At 36.6% G+C, this 22,646-nt stretch overlaps 3 protein-coding genes across 6 annotated transcripts in view; all 3 read left to right on the top strand.

Annotated features, from left to right (window-relative positions):
• cpeb2 (cytoplasmic polyadenylation element binding protein 2) overlaps positions 1 to 3,901 on the top strand; it is a 43,458-nt gene extending 39,557 nt beyond the window's left edge. For all 3 annotated transcript variants that reach the window (XM_079803535.1, XM_079803537.1, XM_079803536.1), the window contains 3 exons: positions 578 to 692; positions 940 to 1,121; positions 2,504 to 3,901. In XM_079803535.1, coding sequence (XP_079659661.1) covers positions 578 to 692; positions 940 to 1,121; positions 2,504 to 2,731 — 525 coding nt within the window. In that variant the 3' untranslated portion in view covers positions 2,732 to 3,901. The remainder of the gene's footprint in view (positions 1 to 577; positions 693 to 939; positions 1,122 to 2,503) is intronic.
• Positions 3,902 to 8,013: 4,112 nt separating this feature from the next.
• Positions 8,014 to 20,431, top strand: LOC307117739 (NACHT, LRR and PYD domains-containing protein 12-like). 2 transcript variants are annotated; one of them, XM_079802776.1, is made up of 15 exons: positions 8,014 to 8,128; positions 8,326 to 8,424; positions 9,719 to 9,863; positions 10,029 to 10,139; positions 11,267 to 11,371; positions 11,466 to 11,529; positions 11,621 to 11,825; positions 11,914 to 13,714; positions 13,806 to 13,979; positions 14,066 to 14,233; positions 14,538 to 14,711; positions 15,698 to 15,856; positions 16,132 to 16,305; positions 19,206 to 19,376; positions 19,570 to 20,431. In XM_079802776.1, the coding sequence occupies exons 3-15, from the start codon at positions 9,757 to 9,759 to the stop codon at positions 19,727 to 19,729; spliced, it is 3,573 nt and encodes a 1,190-aa protein (XP_079658902.1). In that variant the 5' UTR covers positions 8,014 to 8,128; positions 8,326 to 8,424; positions 9,719 to 9,756; the 3' UTR covers positions 19,730 to 20,431. The 2 variants fall into 2 exon arrangements, with proteins under 2 accessions (XP_079658902.1, XP_079658903.1); XM_079802777.1 differs by lacking the exons at positions 8,014 to 8,128; positions 8,326 to 8,424 and adding an exon at positions 8,686 to 8,757.
• Positions 20,062 to 22,646, top strand: part of c1qtnf7 (C1q and TNF related 7) — a 17,021-nt gene continuing 14,436 nt past the window's right edge. The window contains exon 1 of the mRNA XM_079802790.1: positions 20,062 to 20,324. The gene's annotated coding sequence lies outside the window, so the exon portion shown is untranslated. The remainder of the gene's footprint in view (positions 20,325 to 22,646) is intronic.

Below are 22,646 nucleotides of genomic sequence, written 5' to 3'. Positions count from 1 at the left end.
TACGGATTAACAATGGGATGTCATTAAAGTTCATGGCCGTGTAAAGGCAGGCGTCCCAAAACTTTTGGCAATATAGTGTATCTTGGTTAATGAGGCACATACAATGAAAGTGAATGGGATACAATTTTGAAGGCCATTCATCAAACACTGAACTGGACTAGATCCAAAAAGCAACAGTATGAACACAAAGCCAAAAGAAAACCCATTCCTACTTAAAGGATTAGTTCACTTCAAAATTAAAATTTCCTGATAATTTACTCACCCCCATGGGGTCCAAGATGTTAATGTCTTTCTTTCATCAGTCGAAAAGAAATTACGTTTTTGAGGTAAACATTCCAGGATATTCCAGAGCCTCTGAAGCCCGTTGAAACTGCATTGATTTTGACCTTTAACCTGTTGGTTGCCTTTGAAATATATGGAGAAAAATCCTGAAAGTGCACTTCAGCATACTTTTAAAAACAGTACTTGTTACAGAAATAATATACTTAAGTGCAACTGAATGAAGCGTACTTCTTTTGCGCAAGAGTACCTTTGTTTCATATGCAGGATGTGTGTGTGTGTGGTGTTTTTGTTTCAGGTCCAGATTCGTCCGTGGAACTTGAGTGACAGTGATTTTGTGATGGACGGATCTCAGCCGCTCGACCCTCGCAAGACCATCTTTGTAGGAGGAGTGCCACGTCCACTGAGAGCTGGTACGCCTAACCCGTGCTTTTAAATTACAGATTCCAATAATCACAACAAAGACCAACAACTTAGTTGTTTTCTTAACTACTTCAAAAAGTATTCAAATGCGTAAAAGTATACTAATGTGTGTGTTCTTCAACTTTCAAATTATATTTGTATTTTATTTTAAACAATGTGACGAGTTCAGATCATGTTCTCTATATATTGTTTTTAAAATACTTGATTTTTTTAATATTATTATTGCGTGCTCTGCAGTGGAGCTGGCCATGATCATGGACCGCTTGTATGGTGGAGTGTGTTACGCGGGCATTGACACGGATCCCGAGCTGAAGTACCCAAAGGGGGCGGGGCGGGTGGCCTTCTCCAATCAGCAGAGCTACATCGCTGCCATCAGCGCCCGATTCGTCCAGCTGCAGCATGGCGACATCGACAAACGGGTAACCAGATGCCACTTAACATCCAGAATAGCACATTATCATGATACTCTTGTAATTTCAGTAGTGTATAGTATTCATTTTTTTTAATGTTCTGCATGCATAGAATACCCAAGTGACGTACTAGATTTGGCAAAAAGTGCAGTATAACAAAGAACAACAAATACTGTATGCCACAGTGCAATTGATATCCCAGGTCATCCATTACATTGAAAATAGTCAAGTTGAGTGCATCCCTTGTGAAAAAGAAGTGCACTTAGGCTTATTTTTAAAACAGTAATATACTTAAGTGTGAACTGAATGTAATATTTTCTAACATAAGAAATGAAATCGCAATATCATTTAAATTCATATTAAATGCAGTTAGTTAAACTCTAGAGAGCTTGGGCCCTGTTTAAATTATCTAATGTGGCGATCACACCGGACGCGATTCGCACAAATAATTCACGCTAATCGCGCGAAGGTGGACGCTTGAACATTTTGAGTTTACTCGCTTCAATCGCGCGTGAAATTCACGTGTGACATTCACTGCTCAACAGACGCAAATTTGCGTCATGGGCGGGGCTTCTGCCAGCGGCTCGTCTCGTTGAGAAATGACTGACATGGGCTGTGTTTACACGTCTTTTTTGTTAAAATCTACTGTTAATGTGTGACAAAACGTAGTTTTAAGACTTTTTCAGGCGATAATGTAGTTGTTTAAAGCTCAAATATGTGGTTTATTTATATAAAGAGTGCCTATTTGAACATTTTATCTGCCGTTTTCGGAGTTGTGAGCTCCAGTGGATCAGCGGCGCTCAGCGCTCGTTAACCCCGGCGAGAGCAGCCTTTCCTCGGCCAGTCCTTCTGCCGTCTGCCGCTGGCTCTGATGTCTCTGTGGTGTCTCGAGCTATAATTCGTCTTGTAACGGCCGTTCTTTGGTCTCATGGATCTATAATTTGTTCCCTGGCAAATCGTTTAGACTGAAGGCAAAGAGAAGTTTCATTACTTTATATTTTTAGGCTATAATTGTACGTTGCAGTTGTAACGTTAGCCTACTAGCACTGACTTTGTATGTTTGACTGAATTGTTTGCTTTATTTCATGTGTAGCTTATTATACCTTTTACTTATACTTTTGTATTATTGATCATACGTAAACTTGCATTTAACAAAAAGAGACTGGGTTGTGTTTCATGTCATTTAATGTTATCACAGTGATAATCATATTGTCTGAACCATGTAAATCACTCGCACGATTCGCGTCCGGTGTGAATGCGCCATAAGGGCAGGTGCACTCAGGGCATGTCTGAATCCACTTTTGCTAGTTTAACGACGGAAAAAAAACGGAATCAGATGCTGTACTATATCAGAGTAGAAATAAACCGTGCTTTGCTTATTTGTGTGACAGGTGGAGGTGAAGCCGTACGTGCTGGACGACCAGCTGTGCGACGAATGCCAGGGAGCGCGTTGTGGCGGAAAGTTCGCCCCATTCTTTTGCGCCAACGTCACCTGCCTGCAGTATTACTGCGAGTTCTGCTGGGCAAACATCCACTCCCGCGCCGGACGTGAGTTCCACAAGCCGCTGGTCAAAGAGGGAGCCGACCGTCCCCGCCAGATCCACTTCCGCTGGAACTAAAGATGGGAATTTTCGGGAGCGCCGGGAACGGCAGCATGCAAGAAGAAGTAGAAACATCACATCTGCTGCGGGATGAAAAAAAAAAGAAAAAAAAAGAAAGATGCTTAGTTTGACCCCCGAACCCAAGCTGTCAGTATAGAGTACCTAACCGTATACAGTATATAGAGAATATATATATGACTATAAATATATAAATATATCTTTATCTTTTGTAGCAGCCAGAAACACTACAAGCCTCAGTTTATTTCACCAAACCACTTCTTTCTCCTCCCTCCCTGCACATCTCAGGCTCGGAACAGAGTTTTTGTGGTACCTTCGTGTGTTTTTTAAAAAGGAGATTAAGAAAAAAAAAAGAGATTGATTTTTTGTAGTTTTTTCAAATTATTTTTATATGTGAGATTTAAAAAGTAGAAACGAGAATGTTTTCGCTTGGGGGGGCAGCCTGTCCGTTCTGTTCATTCGTTGTGTGTCCGTCTGCTGCTAAATCCCCCCCTAGTGGGCAAAGTGCGCAATTGTCTCTGGAAAACCCTTGACGACGTAATCTCTGATGCCTGCCCTGGATCTCGAACCAAAGGTAGCAAAACGCGCGGCCTGAAAACGAGACGTTTGCCGCCAAATACAAAAAAAAAAGAGTAATTATTCTTCCCCCTCCCTCCCATTGTTTTCGCTCCAATGTGCTCTTAGCAGGAATAGGAATGATTCAATAATGAATTACTGAGACTTTCCATTTTCCACTGGCAAAAAAAGAAAAAAGACAATACCTCAGAATATTAATCTGGCTTGTTGTTGCTCTACTCTTGCAATTTAATCACAAGCTATAGAAGAAGCTTTGCTGCTATATAGGATGTAACGAATAGGTAGTGTCGGCGTTCTATGGGATGCCGCTGTGACGTCACTGCCGATGTCACACACAGAAATGCAGTCCGTTCCCTCTCGCACGACATGGCCGATCGTCGCCATGGAAACACAGAATGTGAAATCTTTCGTGCATGTTTGTGGCTGTACATCATTTGCATGCAGTGTAAAGGTTACCAGCACATATTAGAAAGAAAAAAACAAGCAAAACATGATGCATATTTACGATAAACAGAGGAATTTATGTAGCATGAGGCGAAAAAAAAAGGTCAGATTCTTAGATAATCAATACTAATAACGAAAGGAAAAAAAAAACTGTGTAAAATTCTTCGTAAAAACCTTTGCATGCGTTGTTGTGATGATTCCTTTACGAACTTATTACGAGAGAAGTGGCGTTAGTTTTTAGAGTAGTGAGTTCTGCCATTTTGTAACTCGATAATTAGTCAAGAGACGGTGTGCTGTCCTGTGGTTTTCGTGTCTCGTCTTCGTGCAGTGTGAGTCTAGTTATGAATTGAGGTTTCAGTTCGATTTAAACTCTACGATCTAGAGGATCGACATTTAACCTTTGCCCTTCCTGAACACCCCTGAATGCCACCCCTCGTATTACAATAGTCACTGGAGCGCAGGACAAGAGCTTTTTTTACGTGCTAGTTCTGATGTTTCTAGTTGGTAGGAATTGGCGAAGGAATCGTAGCTTTGGTCGTTGTCTGTGTGTGGGCGGAGCTTAGCTCTGCGTTTCCTGGTTTATTCTCTCGACAAAAGCTATTCTATGGAACCTTGTTTCTGCCACTGAATAACAAATAAAAAAGGTAATTGCGACTTTTTAGCAAAGGAATTGCAAGAAATAAACTCGCAAGATATACCCTCAAGTCACAATTGCAAGTTATAGTCAACTTAAAGTTAACTTTTCTTGCAATTGCAAGTTTAAATCTCGCAATTCTGACATTTTTCTCGCAATTACGAGTCTAAATCCCGCAATTCCGACTTTTTTCTATTTAAACTCGCAATTATGACTTTCTCGCAATTGCAAGTTTATATCTCAAAATTATGACTTTTTCACTTGCAATTGCAAGTTTAAATCCCGCAATTATGACTTATCTCGCAATTGCGCATTTTTTCTGCAATTCGGACTTCTTTTTTGCTTGATATAAGTCGCAATTGCAAGCTATTGTCAACTTAAAGTTAACTTTTCTCGCAATTGCGGGGTTTAAATCCCGCGATTCTGACTTTTTTCTATTTAAACTCTCAATTATGACTCTCGCAATTGCAAGTGTATATCTCGCAATTCTGACTTTTTTTCTTGCAATTGCAAATTTTTTCTCTGCAATTCTGACTTTTTTTTCTTGCAATTGCACATTTTTTCTCCGCAATTATGACTTTTTTTTTGCTTGATATAAAGTCGCAATTATTTAAATCTCGCACTTCTGACTTTTTTCTTGCAATTGCAAGTTTAAATCCTGCAATTCTGACTTTTTTCTTGCAATTGCAAGTTTAAATCCCGCAATTCTGACTTTTTTCTTTATAAACTCGCAATTCTGACTTATCTCGCAATTGCAAATTTTTTTCCGCAATTATGATTTTTTCTCGCAATTATGCCTCCTTTTCTCAGAATTGCGTGTTATAAAGTCAGAATTGCTTGATATAAAGTTGCAACTCTGAGAAAAAAAAGTCTGAATTGTTATATAAAAAGTCGCAATTACCTTTTTTATTTTTCAACCTATGGCGAAAACAAGCTTCCATAGCTATCGGTCAGAACAGACATGGAGAAAAGAGAGGAGAGAGACTTTCTGCGATCCTATTTGTGTAGCGGAGCCGATTTGACTTTCAGAGCGATCAGGTGATCCTCTGCGTTGGATCGGATCAGTCTTATGGACAATCTCTACAGAAGCATTGGACCGGCCGTTTGGTACTGTACTGTTCTTTCTGTCTGTCTGTCTTTTTTGCACTCTATATATATATATCCTTGTGTTGGCGGGTTTGGTGAAGAATTCAGTGCCCTCGTCGTACTGTACTGTCGTGTATGTGTGATTTAACCTTTCAAGTGTCAACAGTGTGTTTTATTTATTGCGTATATATGTGTATATTTATTTGTTGGCGTGTCCCAGACTCTGGAGGACACGTGATGCACTACCTTTTTCGATTTCTCTCCTCTCCTTTCTCCTGAGAGAAGCAATCCCTCTTTCCCTGACGTTTGGAGTCGAACGCAAAACAGTCTCTTTTATTTTATTTTGTATCACGTCACGTTATGTTGTTTTTCTGTGTGTGTGTGTGTGTGTGTGTGTGTGTGTGTGTGTGCGTACTATTTCATTCTAGAGGAATTGCGACCTATTTTAAGTCTATTGGATAATTTAAATATCTTTATTTTTGCATAGTAACTTATTTGATGTATTGTGTAATTGACGCTGGACCCAGATTACGGTCATCTGCTCTGAATAAGTAGCGAAGGTGGTGTTTCTGGGAACTGAAACCCGTGGTCCTTTTCCCGTGTTCAACACTGTTGCTTCGTACGTGTATGTGTGGGTTTTCGTTGTCGTCGTTTTGAAGAATCATATTTATTTGACTATTTTTGTAGACAGATAACTATTTGATTTAAATTGTATTTTTCTATTTCCGTAGACCTCTGACTCTCATGATTTGCCCACGTATTTATGGTTACGTTCACACGCAAAAGGCCGTTTCTAGAATCGACATCATCATCATCATCATCATTCGTGCAGTTGTGTGTATGTGCGTGCGTATGACTCTATTTATGTATTATTGCTTAGCACACATGGATTTGATTACTATTTAAGTTGGTGGTGTAGTTTATTTGAAGGAAGGAAGCATTGAGGGTTCTACTGTTCATGGAAAACACTTGAGACTCTCCCTGGTTAGATGGAGGGGTATCAGCCCTCCCCTCACTGATACTCAGAAACTTGAATATAACACATTTTGAAAGGCTTACTAACCTCGAATCTGTGTTGTGACGTGCAATACTGTTTCTAATGTTTGTATAAAAAAAGTGAGAATTGCAGTGTATACCTTTTTAATGCAGATTTATTTTTTTCATTGCATATTTTGCAAATTTCTGATTCACAGTGTCATTTTTTACTGTCAGAAAAGATGAAACCCCTTTTTTTCATTGCAACTATTTTTAAATCCAGATATCTTTGTACTGATGTAAATGATTGTAGTTATTTTGGATAGTGTTTTGCTAACAAAAGGAGAAACTTTTTCATGCATATTTCTATTTCTTTTTTTGTTTGTTGTTCTGTTTTGTTTTTTCTTGTTTTTTTATTTTTTATTTTACTCTAATAGTAGCGAAATATTTGGGATAATTTTTCATATTATATGTCATTAATATTATTTTGTATTTTTATGTGGAAAGATATGAATATATAATTTTATGATGCTAACTGCTAAAATATTATTTCAATTTGAATTATTTTTAAAGCTAAAATCTTTGTAATAATGTTAATGTTCTAGTTTCTAAATCAAGTTTGTGTATAGATTCACACAAGTGGTTTATGAAGTGTTCAGACTGTAATTATTACTGAATGGCTCTTTGATATGCAAACTGAATATCATGTTGTTCCTTATTTTGATTTGTTTTGTATTTAAATGGGGTGTTGATTACAATCTTTTTCTTTCGTTTCCTGAATAAAGACCCATTCTGTTCAGACACAAGCCACGACTCGGCTGTTTTCTTTGGCTGAAATATTTGTAGTTTTTGTCTGCTTTTTGTACCGGTTGTTTGACATATAGGAAGACATAGTGGATGTGATAATTGGACAAAGCACTTTTTATAAATTCGTTTTATAAAGATTTCCACATGCAGCTTTTTTTTCCTCAAACTTTTTAAAATTGATTTTAAAGAGTTACAGCTACAGTCAAGGGGTACATTGAATAAACAACAACAAAGACAAATACATTAAACAACTTGAACTTCTGATTTTAAAATGCAAAACAAAGGCTTATTTCCTCCAAATTGGCATTGATGAATACTAAATTTTGATCAAAGAAGTAGCAGATTAATTCAGTAACATTATTTATGGTTAGATTTGTCATAGAAGGAAAACCCAAATAAAACATGGGCATGATGTGTGCCTTAATAAAAGAACAGAAATCTGTCTAAAAACAAACTGAATGAGGATAACTCCAAAATAAATTATATGTTTCATCACAAACCACAAAAAGTACAAAATAATTCAATATCACACGTATTTCCAAATGCAGCTCAGGCGCCACCTGAAGGACGAAACACTTCCGGAAGATTTTTTTGTTATTGTTTTTAACAATAGTAAATTCATAGATTAATTTAAACAAATAAATCTGGTCAGTTGAAAAATACTTGCAGTATATATAATGTAGGCTATGTAGGCTAAGATAAGTTATAAAAATGTTCACAACATAACCTCTGACATCCTGGTTCCGCCCATAACTCATATAAGGTAGTTCAGTCCTGAAGGAGAACAGAAACCGAAACTAAAGCTGAAGTGTTTCCTCACAGGTAATGTTAGGCTGTAGCTACAACCGCTGCTTGACCGCACAAACACAAACCAGGTAAATACACATGTGCTCATACTTGTACATCCCCGCAGAATTAGTAAAACCTGTAAAATAAGATGACAGATTCCCCGAGGGCGAATAATATTTTTACCTGAAGCTTTTCCCGCCTTTAAAAAACAGTAAGAATGACAGGAACAGTTTTGCAAATTCATTTGTCGAAAAGTTGTGGGAATTGTGTGTTTGTGTTAAAGATAATGTGAAGCCATTCAAATGGGTCATGTGAAGTTCTGTACAGATGTAACACGGGATGTTTCAGAAGCTGCTGAATGACCAGAGGACATCAAATTCAGGTTTATTTACTTCTTCAAAGATGTCGTGATGTGAAGGGCAGTTGCATCCAGTGTTCAAATTGAATGGGGGAAGGAAAAAAAGAGAGAACATCTCTCTCTCTCTCTCTCTCTCTCTCTCTCTCTCTCTCTCTCTCTCTCTCTCTCTCTCTCTCTCTCTCTCTCTCTCTCTCTCTCTCTCTCTCTCTAGAGAGTACGCATTGACGTCACTTTCCCGGTATGGTGATATGGTGTTCCTTACAACTTACCAAAGATCCAGTGGTCCGTGTATTGATAACGCCGGGGAAATACATAAAGCAAATATGCCTGTGAACACTTTATATAAATACATTATAGGTTGGTCTAAATCCAGGTGATCACTTATATCAATGTTATATATATCGTCATATTGCCCAGCCCTAAAACTTGTAAAGTTTTTGTCAGTGTTTATTTAAAAGCATCCAATTATACAGAAACAGAATATTAGATGGTAAATATTTAATTGATTTGTCAATACAATAAATAACAATACAGTATAGGGTATGATTTTACCCCAAAATTCAACATATTGACACTGAATTATATAAAACCAACAGTGACATCACGTGCATACCCTCTATTGATGTAATAAAGTGATCTCTCTCTCGCTCTCTCTCTCTTACTTAAAATTCAGAAAGCTTTATTGGCAGGACAAAAAATCTCTCTCTCTCTCTCTCTCTCTCTCTCTCTCTCTCTCTCTCTCTCTCTCTCTCTCTCTCGTGATTTGGTAAACCAAAAAATAAATATAATAAAACATTTATTAAACGCATTGGAATTAAACACATTTGGGTCATTCTAGTCGTACACTAGAGTATAATATAAATATATATATATATATAAATACTTAAGTTAAAAAAAAATGTTGTTGGCTTGTCAACTTTCCATTCCTGCATGAGGATAGAGAATATCCAAATCCACCACTGGATTTGTAGTCATCGCTGGTCTATGAGTGGAAAAAATATAGTCGTTGCAAAAGAAACGATACATACATGTCGCATTAAACTGGCAGATTTTTGAATGTTGCAGGCAATTCTTTTACAAGTAATGGAAGTCTTGCCTGAATCTTTGGTGGGGTCGTACCGTCCCGTGAGAAACGCTACACAAGACATTATTTGAAGTTCTAAATTTTTTATTTGTTTTATTATTATTATGTACTACATACTTCGAACCCCAATTTGAACACTGGTGGCACTCATGTTATTGGCTTAGGCAAGCAAATAGGAAGTGTGCAAACGACTTCAACTGACAGAAACACTTTGGGTGTCTTGTGTCACTGTAGATTTTCGGATAGAGTAAGGTGTGCTGAAAAACGCTGCCATGAGTGAGTCTAGTGAAATCAAAGATAATGTCACATCCAGCCGCGAGGACAAAGAGGGCGGCAGCTGCTCTCCTGCTGAACCTCAAACATCCCATGAAATCGAAAGGTATGTGCTTTTTTATTATTACTGCATTTTCAACAAGAAAGAAATTCTAATAATTTCCATCTTCTCAGCATGTCTTTAATCCAATGTGTTAATTTGATTGTTTTATACTAAAGTATTTTGATTAGAACAGTGAGCCTTATTCAGTTCCTGTTACTGCTTTTCTAGTGTTGAGGTTCATCAGCAGAAGAGAGTTGCCTCTCCAGTGCTTAGCTGTGTTTCTATGAAGAGTGATGTATCAATGGATCCTCCAATCAAATTCCAGAAGGAAGATCAATGGTAAAGCACATTTACTCAGGCTATTGTGGCGTCATGCCTTACTGATTTGACTTACGGCTTTTTCATCATAAGCCAACATTCAAAATGTTCCTTTTCTGGTTTAGTTTACTAAATGTCTGTACTTTGATCAGAAAATATATAGGCAGCAGCTATTTGCAAAATTTGCAAAAGCTATTAGTGAAAATAGCATATTTCCTTAGCGATAGAAGCTATTTACACGAAGTAAGCCAACAAGGCGCGCTATTTGCACTTGATGTAGGCACTAAATAGACACTCAGAAATATATATGGTTGTTCAAAAGCTTCATTGTCGATGCTAATTTTTTAGTTTTAATGGAAAAGTTTGAAGATACAGTTCAGATGAAATGTAATATTTTCTAAACACGAGTTTAAACCTACATTATTGTTGCAAATTCTTATTTTTGGAAAGGCGAGGCGGGGATAAAATTGCAGCAAGGTTTATTCAAAAAGACAAACAAAGATAACACAAACTGAAATAGGAACAAAATCCAAAGGAACAAGAATGCAACAGCTTCACAAAAACACGAAACACAGGGGTATAAATACACAGGGAAACAAGGAACAGGTGTGAACAATGATTCACTATGGAAACTAATGAGGGCAATTTCCAATCGGAAGTGAGTATCCCTATGCCTTACTTACTCCGAAGTGCAGAGCCCTTGGACTGATGCTGTGCTCGAAATCGCCCACCTATACCCTAATTCACTATTCCCTACATTACTCCACTAATATAGTCCACTAGAGGAGTGAATGAAAACGAGTGAGTGAATTCGGACACTGAGTGCACCGGAAGGGCTGCCACATAGTTTGTGTTTGTTGAATAATCGTTTTAAACTGGGCAGCTCCATGAGTAATGGCTATTTATCTTTAGCTCTGCCATGGAAACTAGCTTGCATAAACCTTAATTAAACAATTTAATAATCAATTAAAAATGAATTTATACCTGTGTGATATCTAGCATGACTTTGTGTTGTTTGTGCTATGCTCTACCATTTGAGCTGCACAAATATGTTTTCCATCACACCCTGTATATGATGACGTTTTTCTTTCCACTTATGAATTAGGTGGTTCAGCCATTAAATCACTGTGTGTTCTGTTCTGTCCAAGTCTCCCAGCAGACTGGCTCGGTTCTTCTGCCAACACCCATGTGTCCGTTCAGAGTAACTGGTCAATGGAACAACCAACTAATCTCCATATGGCTGATTCTGTCTTGTATGTCTGGTTTTGTTCGTATTCATTTTGACCCTCATTAATATTCAATCATCATTTTTCTTAAAAACTGTTTAATGCATTGTTGTGATCGCAGAGAGCAGCCAGTAGAACTGCACAGCCAGTCATCCTCAAAGAAAGAAATGGCTGCTATATTAAGGGTTAGCCTTTTTTTTCTTTCTTTTATGTTTTACATCATTCCAAAGAACGTTATAATATTAAATCATCATTTTTTTGTGCGTTTTGCCTCAGCAACTTCAACGCAATGTGATCACTTTTGTAAAGAAGGAGCTCAGAAAAATCAACAGCGTTCTGGACCCTGATCTCACCGAGTGCACAGAGAGTTTACCAGAAGGAGAAGAAGATACTCTTGAAGCCAAAGAAGCAGCAGTCAAAATCACATTGCACATATTGAAGTGTATGAAGGAGCAAAGTCTCTTTGACAAGCTACTTCAATGTTAGTATGTGTGTATGGGTAGAACATATTTATCCATTAAATACAGACAAAGTAACAAATTGATATTCATCTTTCTTATTGTATTTAGTTCATCAAATTGATGCATGTCAGCAAAAGCTTAAAGCCAGTTTGAAGAACCGGAGCCAATGTGTATTTGAAGGTATTGCTAAGCAAGGGCATCCAGCCCTCCTTAATGAGATCTACACAGAGCTCTACATCACAGAGGGAGGGAGTGGAGAGGTCAATAATGAGCATGAGGTGAGACAGATTGAGACAACATCATGGACACCAGAGACACAGGAATCACAGATCAAATGTAATGACATCTTTAAAGTCTCACCTGGGCAAAACAAACCCATCAGAACTGTGCTGACTAAAGGAGTTGCTGGAATCGGAAAAACAGTCTCTGTGCAGAAGTTTGTTCTGGACTGGGCGGAAGGAAAAGCCAATCAGGATGTTCATTTCGTATTTCCATTGCTTTTTCGGGAGCTTAATTTGATTGCCAAAGAGCAGTACACGTTGGAGCAACTTGTTCATTTGTTCTTCAGAGAAATTGAGGGGTTCAAACTGTCAAACTTTGAGAAATACAAAGTCATATTCATCTTTGATGGTTTGGATGAGTGTCGACTACCTCTTGATTTTAGGAACAATAGAAGGTGCTCTGATATAACTGTGGCAGCCTCAGTGGACGTGCTGCTCACCAACCTCATCAAGGGGAATCTGATTCCTTCTGCTCTCCTCTGGATCACCTCTCGACCAGCAGCAACCAGTCAGATCCCTCCGGAGTGTGTTGACCAGGTCACAGAAGTACGAGGGTTCAATGACCCTCAGAAAGCTGAGTATTTCAGGAAAAGAATACCTGATCAGAGTCTGGCCAACAAAATCATCACACACATCAAATCCTCAAGAAGTCTGCACATCATGTGCCACATCCCAGTGTTCTGCTGGATTTCAGCCACTGTTCTACAGAGAATGCTGGGTGACAAAGAGAGTTGCCAAATCCCCAAGTCTCTAACTGAAATGTACACACACTTCCTGATTTTTCAGACATTGCAGATGAAAGACAAGTACAGGGAACTAGATCACTCGGATCCACACTTGAGTAGAGACAACATTCTGTCACTTGGAAAACTGGCCTTCCAGCAACTGAGGAACGGTTTTGTGATCTTCTATGAAGAAGACCTGATAGAGTGTGGCATTGATGTCAAGGATGCATCGCTATACTCAGGACTCTGCACCCAGATCTTCAGAGAGGAGTTTGGCTTATACCAACGGAAAGTCTATTGTTTTGTGCATCTGAGTTTCCAAGAGTATCTTGCAGCTGTGTTTGTTCACCTTCACTGGTTTGCAACTCAAAAGCCCAGCAGCGATGAATTCAATATACCATTCCAAGACACAGACTTCGGACAGCTCTGCATGGATTCATCTCTGCTTGACCTACACAAGAGTGCTGTAAATCAGGCTTTAGAGTCGAGGAATGGGCACTTTGACCTGTTCCTCCGCTTCCTCCTCGGCCTTTCACAGGAGCGCAATGAGACCTTGTTTCGACACCTTTCAGTACAAATCGGACACATCCCACACAACAGTGAGGACACAGTCAAGTACATAAAGGACAAGCTTGCGACAGGTCTTAGCTCAGAAGGGTCCATCAATCTATTCCACTGCCTCAATGAACTGAATGACCATTCTCTAGTCAAGGAAATCCAATCCTACCTTCAATCTGGAAGACTTTCAATGGAGGTACTTTCGAATGCGCAGTGGTCGGCTCTGGTCTTTGTGCTGCTCACCAGTGACGAGGGACTGGAGATCTTTGACTTGAGAAAATTCTTCAAATCAGACGATTGTCTTTTCAAGCTTCATCCCGTTGTCAAAGTCAGCCGGACTGCCATGTAAGTGCCATCAACTTTCTCACTTGAAAAATCATCTAAATAAAGGTTCAGTATTGAACATGTATTAAGAGATTTATTTCATAATTCTTAGATTGTCCTCGTGTAAACTGACGAAGAAAAGCTGTCCAGCTTTGGCTTCTGTTCTTGAGTCCAATCCCAATGTTCTGAGGGAACTGGACCTGAGTTTCAATGACCTTGAAGACAGAGGGGTGAAAAGTCTCTGCTCTGGGCTGAGGAATCCACATTGCAAACTAGAGACACTAAAGTACATTCGTGCATCTATCCTATTAACAGTATTAAAAGTCAATACAATGATATTAGGCTATCCCTCTCAACTGTTTTCCTCTCTAGACTGGAGTTTTGTGGACTCAGAAGAGACAGCTGTTCAGCCCTTGTTGCTGCTCTTAAGTCAAACCCATCACATCTTAAGGAGCTGGACCTGAGCTGCAATAACATTGGGAATGAGGCCGCAACCTGGCTTGTGGGTTTATTGCCTGACTGTGGGCTGGAGACTCTTAGGTGTTTATTTTATTTTAATATTTTTTTTTTTGTGACTTTTTGATGGATATTTATATGGCAGTTAACAGTCAAACTTTCGTGAAGTCAACTTGTCTTTGAATGGGCTGGAACATTTAACAAAATGGCTCTTTCCAACCAAACAGTGCAGCACGTTGTGCACTAAATGATGAAGATATAATAACTTATGCAACCCAGTGGCATCATGGCACAGAGCAGCACATAACTATTTGAACTAGTAGAAAGAGTTGATGACACCTGACTATATTGTTTGCATCTTTCAAGAGATATTCAATGTCACTTGCAGACTTTCAAGCTGTGGGATCACAAAGGAGGCCTGTGCTTTCCTCACATCTGCTCTGAGTTCAAAACCGTGCCAACTTAAGAAACTGGACCTGAGTGATAACAAGCTTTGGGACTTAGGAGTCGGGCAGTTTTCTGGTTTACTTGCAAACCCGAACTGTAACCTGGAAGAGTTGAGGTAGGTGTGCAATGATCCTATCTCTGTAAAATGTCTCTTTTATTTGTGTTTTTGTGCTGTTTAGGGGCCAAGAACACAAGGTGCGTCGTCAACTGTTGTATTTGTTTAAACTGTATTGTGGTAAAAATGGAACAGTATGGAGCCACAGCTTGCTAATCATCCCCAATGTTCATGTATGTCATGCAACCAATTTGCAATTGAGCATGCCAAATGGGCAGTGGGGCTGTATCTTTTAGACGCTTTGGTTTGGAACCTTGTTGAAATCATACTTTTCGCGGTTGGCCTAGTGCATTCATCAAATCCTCCCCAAATTTGGACAAAAGTTACTCAAATATGTTTTAAATACCGTTCATATGTGACACATCAATGAAATTGATAGCAAGAACACAGGAGATATAAAGATGTATATTGTAGATGGTTTTGCATTTTAAAATGAAATTTAGTTGGTGACCTTGGCACCATGCCCTGAGGGTACCAGTACATTTTACATTTGGATTCTAAATTATAGCCTGGCACCGCCCTCCTATGTACTTACCCTCAATTTTCATTTTCCTTCAGTACTCCGTCTGGGATTGCGGTATATTCTCTGGTTTTCTCTGGTCAAATTTTAACCGGTCCAATCAGCGAACAGAGGGAGTGGCTGAGAACGATGACGTTGATGTCGTGCGCTAGTTTGAGATGACATACGTCACGACCAAACGTTAGCGATTGGTTATGGCAGATCCAGAGTGGCTCTGGGCAGATCCAATAGTTTTAAACTTCAACAGAGTATCGGCCTTCAAGGGAGTTAACGCTTGTCAATGGAGAGTGGCCAGACTTTCTGTACAAATTAAATGTATGAGAGTCTGGTAAGACCAGGCTATCTAAACTATAGATCTAGTTAAAAATGTAAATATATCTTCTGCCATGCGTGGCTATGTAATTGCTGGTTTTGTTAATGGTTTTGTCAAAAGTAAGAAATTACCTTTTTTTTCTCTTTTCTTCAGATTAGAGAGATGCAATTTTACGTTTAGAAGTTGTGGACTTGGTCTGGAGCACTCTCGTCTCACAGCTCTAGATCTTTCTGACAATGACGTGCAGGATTCTGGGGTGAAGCAACTCATGAACTCACTGAAGAATCCCTCCTGTAAACTTCAGAAATTAAGGTTATGCTTCATTTTTCAGAGAACTTGATCAGCCCTGTTATTGTATGTGATGTATTTTTTTTGTCCTCCTGAGGTTTATAAATATTGTCTATAAGTTAATCACCTTGTTGAAAAAGATTTTAATGGCGTAAAAAATATAAATGATCTTGTCATAATTTCTTCATTATAATTGCCTAATCAACTCCTACATAGGCTTTACACATGATATTTATTGATTATCATAGCATTATGCTCTGTAACTAAATGGCTTGAAAACCTTTTGTCTTATTCTCCAGGCTGTCGTGTTGCAGACTGACAGATAAGGGTTTCTTATCTCTGGCTTCAGCTCTGAGATCAAACCCCTACAGCCTGAAAGAGCTTGATTTGAGCAAAAATTTCCCTGGATGCTCTGGAATAATGCAGCTTTTTAAAGTCCTTGGAGAAAAGAGCTGCGCTCTCGAGAAGATGTGGTCAGTATTTGCCAAAAGCACAGATTTAAAAACAAAACATGGGACCTCCTACCATCTATATGTGGACGACACTCAAAAATGTATATATATAATACGACACTCAAAATATATATATATATATATATATATATATATATATATATATATATATATATATATATATATATATATATATATATATATATATATATATACACAGTATATATAATTGGACGACACTCAAAAATGTACTTACCTTTGAGACCTTTACCTGAGGACCAATTTTGAGTTTATATTATGCAATTATAACTTTATAACTCGCAATTACAACTTTATAACTCGCAATTTTGAGTTTATATCGCAATTCACACTTTAAATCTTGCAATTTTGAGTTTATAACATGCAATTCTAACTTTATAACTAGCTATTTTGAGTTTATATCACAACTCTGACTTTATATCTTGCAATTTTGAGTTTATAACACGCAATTCTGACTATATCTCACAATTCTGACTTTATATCTTGCAATTCTGACTTTATAGTTGCAATTTTGAATTCATATCTCACAATTTTGAGTGTATAACACGCAATTCTGACTATATCTTGCAATTCTAACTTTATAACTTGCAATTTTGAGTTTTTATCTCACAATTCTGACTTTATAACTCACAATTTTGAGTTTATAACATGCAATTAAAACTTTATAACTCGCAATTTTGAGTTTATATCTCAATTTTGACTTTATAACTCGCAATTATCACTTTATAACTCGCAATTTTGAGTTTATATCACAATTCTGACTTTATATCTTGCAATTCTGAGTTAATAACATGCAATTATAACTTTGTAACTTAAAATTTTGAGTTTATATCACAATTCTGACTTTATATCTTGCAATTCTGACTTTATATCTCGCAATTTTGAGTTTATAAAAGGCAATTCTGACTATATCTCACAATTTTGAGTTTATAATATGCAATTCTGACTTTATATCTCGCAATTCTGACTTTATAACTCGCATTTTTGAGTTTATATCACAATTCTGACTTTATATCTTGCAATTTTGAGTTTATAACACGCAATTCTGACTTTATTTCTAGCAGTTTTGAGTTTATAACACGCAATTCAGACTTTATATCTCGCAATTTTGAGTTTATAACACGCAATTCTGACTTTATATCTCACAATTTTGAGTTTATATCACAATTTTGACTTTATAACTCGCAATTATCACTTTATAACTCGCAATTTTGAGTTTATATCACAATTCTGACTTTATATCTTGCAATTCTGAGTTTATAACATGCAAATATAACTTTGTAACTTAAAATTTTGAGTTTATATCAATTCTGACTTTATAACTCGCAATTCTAACTTTACAACTTGCAATTTTGAGTTTATATCACAATTCTGACTTTATAACTCGAAATTCTAACTTTATAACTCGCAATTTTGAGTTTATATCACAATTCTGACTTTATATCTTGCAATTTTGAGTTTATAACACGCAATTCTGACTTTATAACTCATAATTTTGAGTTTATAACACAATTCTGACTTTATATCTCACAATTCTGACTTTATATCTCGCAATTTTGTGTGTATAAAACGCAATTCTGACTTTATATCACAATTTTGAGGTTATAAAATGCAATTCTGACTTTATATCACAATTCTGACTTTATAACTCGCATTTTTGAGTTTATATCACAATTCTGACTTAATATCTTGCAATTTTGAGTTTATAACACGCAATTCTGACTTTATTTCTAGCAATTTTGAGTTTATAACACGCAATTCTGACTTTATATCTCGCAATTTTGAGTTTATAACACGCAATTCTGACTTTATATCTCGCAATTTTGAGTTTATAACACGCAATTCTGACTTTATATCTAGCAATTTTGAGTTTATAACATGCAATTAAAACTTTATAACTCGCAATTTTGAGTTTATATCACAATTCTGACTTTATATCTCGCAATTTTGAGTTTATAACACGCAATTCTGACTTTATATCTCACAATTTTGAGTTTATAACATGCAATTCTGACTTTATATCACAATTCTGACTTTATATCTCGCATTTTTGAGTTTATATCACAATTCTGACTTTATATCTTGCAATTTTGAGTTTATAACACGCAATTCTGACTTTATTTCTAGCAATTTTGAGTTTATAACACGCAATTCTGACTTTATATCTCGCAATTTTGAGTTTATAACACGCAATTCTGACTTTATATCTCACAATTTTGAGTTTATAACATGCAATTCTGACTTTATAACTCGCATTTTTGAGTTTATATCACAATTCTGACTTTATATCTTGCAATTTTGAGTTTATAACAAGCAATTCGATACTTTATATCTTGCAATTTTGAGTTTATAACACGCAATTCTAACTTTATAACTCGCAATTAGTTTATATCACAATTCTAACTTTATAACTCGCAATTTTTTGTTTATATCTCACAATTCTGACTTTATAACTCACAATTGCGAGTTGTAAAGTTTGAATTGTGAGATATAAACTCACAACTGCAAGAAATTTTTCTTTTTAATTGTTTCAAGCTTCCATAGAAATGATATCTTTCCCAACTCCCCAGACCGTTTAAAGTCATACCTGTACTTGCTTGCATTTTGACACATTATTATAATGGTTGTTTTATATGTTTGTTGTGTTTTCTTTTATATTGTAATTATTATTGGTTGTTTATATTATTTGCATTGTACAGCACTTTGGAGTTACTGTGTAGCCTGAAAGGTGCTTTATCAATACAAAAAAAATGCATAATTGAGTAAATTATTTGGAGTGAGTGTTGGAGAGATGAGACTTGATGGTTGCATCAAGGATATCAATTATTAAAAGAAAATACATTTGTGCAGACTGTAATTGTTCTGATTCTTTACCCCTGCAGTCTGGACTCTTGTAAACTCACTCCAGATATGTGTGGGCTAGTAGCTACAGGCCTAAGCCACAACTCCAGCCTGAAGGAGTTGAACATGAGCAACAACAGCCTTGAAGATGAAGGCGTTCGGTTGCTCTGCCTTGAACTAGAGGATGGCAGTTGTGCATTGAATACTTTAAAGTAAGATTAAAAAAAAAAAAAGTTATTTACAAAAAATACCCTTTATATTTGTGAACAAACAACAGTAATATTGCATTAAAACAGAGACATATACACTTACATACACACACAAATACAATTTAAATAAATAAAAAACATATTTGAGAATGCAGGTTCAGTGATATGACTTCGATTTCATATGTTTTCGTTTTAGGTTATCCAACTGTGCTCTCACTGACAGCTGCTGTCAATACCTGGCATCATTTCTCAGTTGTCAGTCCGTATCTATTGAGCTGGACCTTAGCAGAAACGCCATCGGCCAGCAGATGGAGCAAATTCTGAGCTCTATATCAAACATCAATCTTTTGTTCTAGTTTAGATGCAAGTGTGGTTTCACAGTCATTTAGAAAGTTAAGGATCATCAGTATCCCTTGTGGACTGTAGGTATTAAAGTAATGGGTGGTTGTGGGGGTGGAATAATTACATGAAAAACAGAAGACAAAAAGTGTCCATGAAATGGAATAGAATGTAAAAAATAATGTACATGAAGCACAAACATGCTGCAGTTTGTTCTTATGTAATTGTGTAATTTTGTTCATTGTTCATTGTGTAGTGAGTGATTGCCATGGCAAGTGTGTGACCTCCTCACTGAGGAACTCTAGAGGTGTGTCTCTCATAGTCAGTAAACCGGGAATGCTGAACAATCACTGCAAAGATCGTACAGAGAGATGATGAACAGAGACAGACAGAAGCATGAGGATCGCTAAAGAGAAGCCAGAGAGAGTACAGACAGAGAGATGACTATGCCATATGTGCTGCACACATTCGGCTTATTCATGGATGTACAGAAAGGAAGAAAGAAAAAAGTAAAAGGCAACTAATCTGAAGCCAAGAAAATAGGACATAGCTCAAAGTAAGGAATTCAAGCAAAGAACATCAAGACGACTAAAACATTCCTGCAACTTACTGGCAAGTTACTATTCTTATTGTTTTATGATGTATTTTTCAGTTTTTGTTATCGATTGTGGTATGTGCATTATAACTTTTCAATAAAAGCTGTATTTTGATTTATTACCATTTGTTGTGTTGTTAAGAGATATCAGAGATGTTGTTCCAACCCTATATGAGACCTTTTTCTTCTGTGAAGCACGAAAGAAGTGTAACAACTTGGATTTGGGTCTTTTTCCTAATGCAAATATTGTAGAGCATAAGTCATCTGTATCACTGTTATACTTTTAAGGTGCTTTCTCTGAGTTTCTCCAGCAATTTCATTGTATGAGAAAGAATAACCCTTCCTTCAAAACATTTTCACTCATTTCTGCACTGTAAAAAAAATCCCCTTAAAATTGACGGTAAAAAAACGGCCAGAACTTTAACGTAAAAAATACGTTAGCAACATTTTAGGTTTTACATATTTAAAGGTGCACTATGTAAACTTTTTTCAGTAAAATATTCAAACACTACTAGGCCAGATCTTGTTCAGTTGAGTACTTACAATATCCCAAATGTTTCCAACTATTTGTAAATCGTGAGAAATTGTATTTTACCCAAGAAACCGGGACGTATACGTATACCTAATGTACATAAATGATTAGAAAAACTAGGAAGAAACCGTTATTTGAATGAAAATACATCAAATATGAAGCGTCACTCTCACACGGGAATTCTGGGAATGTCAATTTACGTTTTGTCACTGTAAATTACACAACGACTTGTTCTTTCTCACTTCCAAAAACTGTAAATTTAACTGTATTTTACTGTAAAATTACATTAAATGTAAGGTTAGATCTAATACAGTTATTCCCTGTATTACACAAACTTTCTGTTAACCAGTTAACTGTTTTTAACTGTATAATATTTACAGTATTTTACCGTTAAAAATCACAATAATTTTTTACAGTGTTGGGCCACATACGGGTTTGGAACAACATGAGAGTGAGTAAGAGATGCTAGAGATGTTTTGTTGTTGTTGGTTGAACTGTTCCTTTAACAGACTAAAGTTTTGTGTTTGGACAGAGTTGAGCGTGTCTGTTGTCATAGTACCAGTGTTTGTCTCTCAAGGGAAAATGTTTGGTACTATCGTTTCACACTTGTGCTGATCATCACAGATGTTTCTTTGCATTCTCCATCACTCACAAACCGGATTTAAGAGCGTATAAATGTGTGCGTTATGGTCCAATCTGCTGTCACAGCTGTCCTTGGCTCATCGGACAGTACCAGTGTTGGACGAAATACATCCTATTAAAATATTTCTCCAGTAAAAGTATGAAGTACTCTTTTTCTGCTTTACTTGAGCATTAAAAATCTTTAATGCACTTAAGTATTAAGTAAAAAAGGACTGATTGATAACCCTCTCTTTCAATGTCTTCCTTGTATCATTTCTTGTTTGTAAAATGTTTAATAAATTAGAAATAAGTCCTCATAAAAAAGTACCGATTGATGAATTTGTCATACACTGATAATTACTGATAATTCAAGTGTGCAAACAAGTAAAAATAGCCATATAGTATACACCGATCAGGCATAACATTACACGATAGCTGAAGTGAATAACACTGATTATCCCTTCATCACGGCACCTGTTAGTGGTCGGGATATATTAGGCAGCAAGTGAAAAAATTTTCCTCAAAGTTGATGGAGAAGATGCATGGTCATTCATCAAGTGCGTTTAAAGTGTTGAGACCACTGAAAATCTGCCCCCCAAATATTAAAAGCTTTACAATTTTCCAAAATGTTTTCAGATATTTAAGATTTAAGACAAGGATTTTTGAAATATCAAAAGCTTTTTTTTCTTGTGTTAAACATGTTCAACAACTTTTTTTGGAATGTATGCATAATATCTATTTGCTAATGAAGACAATTCTTAATAGCTTTTAAATGCAAAATAATATAAATACATTTTATTTAATAAATAGGGTACAACGGGGCTAAAAACAAACCTTAAGAAAAATTAGCTTTTCACTACTCCCATAGTGTATGATTGCATAAAAATATATATGTTTTTATTGAACATTGATGGAGCAACAGATTTTAGTTGAAAATAAATCATAAAAATGTTTTATTTTGTTTAAAAATCTTATAAATGTATGGGGTGGCGAGGTGGGCCTTTTACCCCAGCAGTTCACATAAATAATATCATGTTTTTAAATATGATAGTTTCCTTATAAATATGCTTAACTTAAAAAACTTAGTATATGTGACCTGTGCTGGCAAAATGAGTCGCAATGAGCAAATAAAAAAAGCTGTTATTTTAAAATTATCTATTAAAAAAACTCCAAAATGGTGTACGAT

The sequence above is a fragment of the Gobio gobio genome, assembly GCF_949357685.1.
Source record: "Gobio gobio genome assembly, chromosome: 21".
NCBI lineage: Eukaryota > Metazoa > Chordata > Actinopteri > Cypriniformes > Gobionidae > Gobio > Gobio gobio.
Note: the sequence above shows the minus strand (reverse complement) of the source record. Positions and strands in the feature narration are given on the sequence as shown.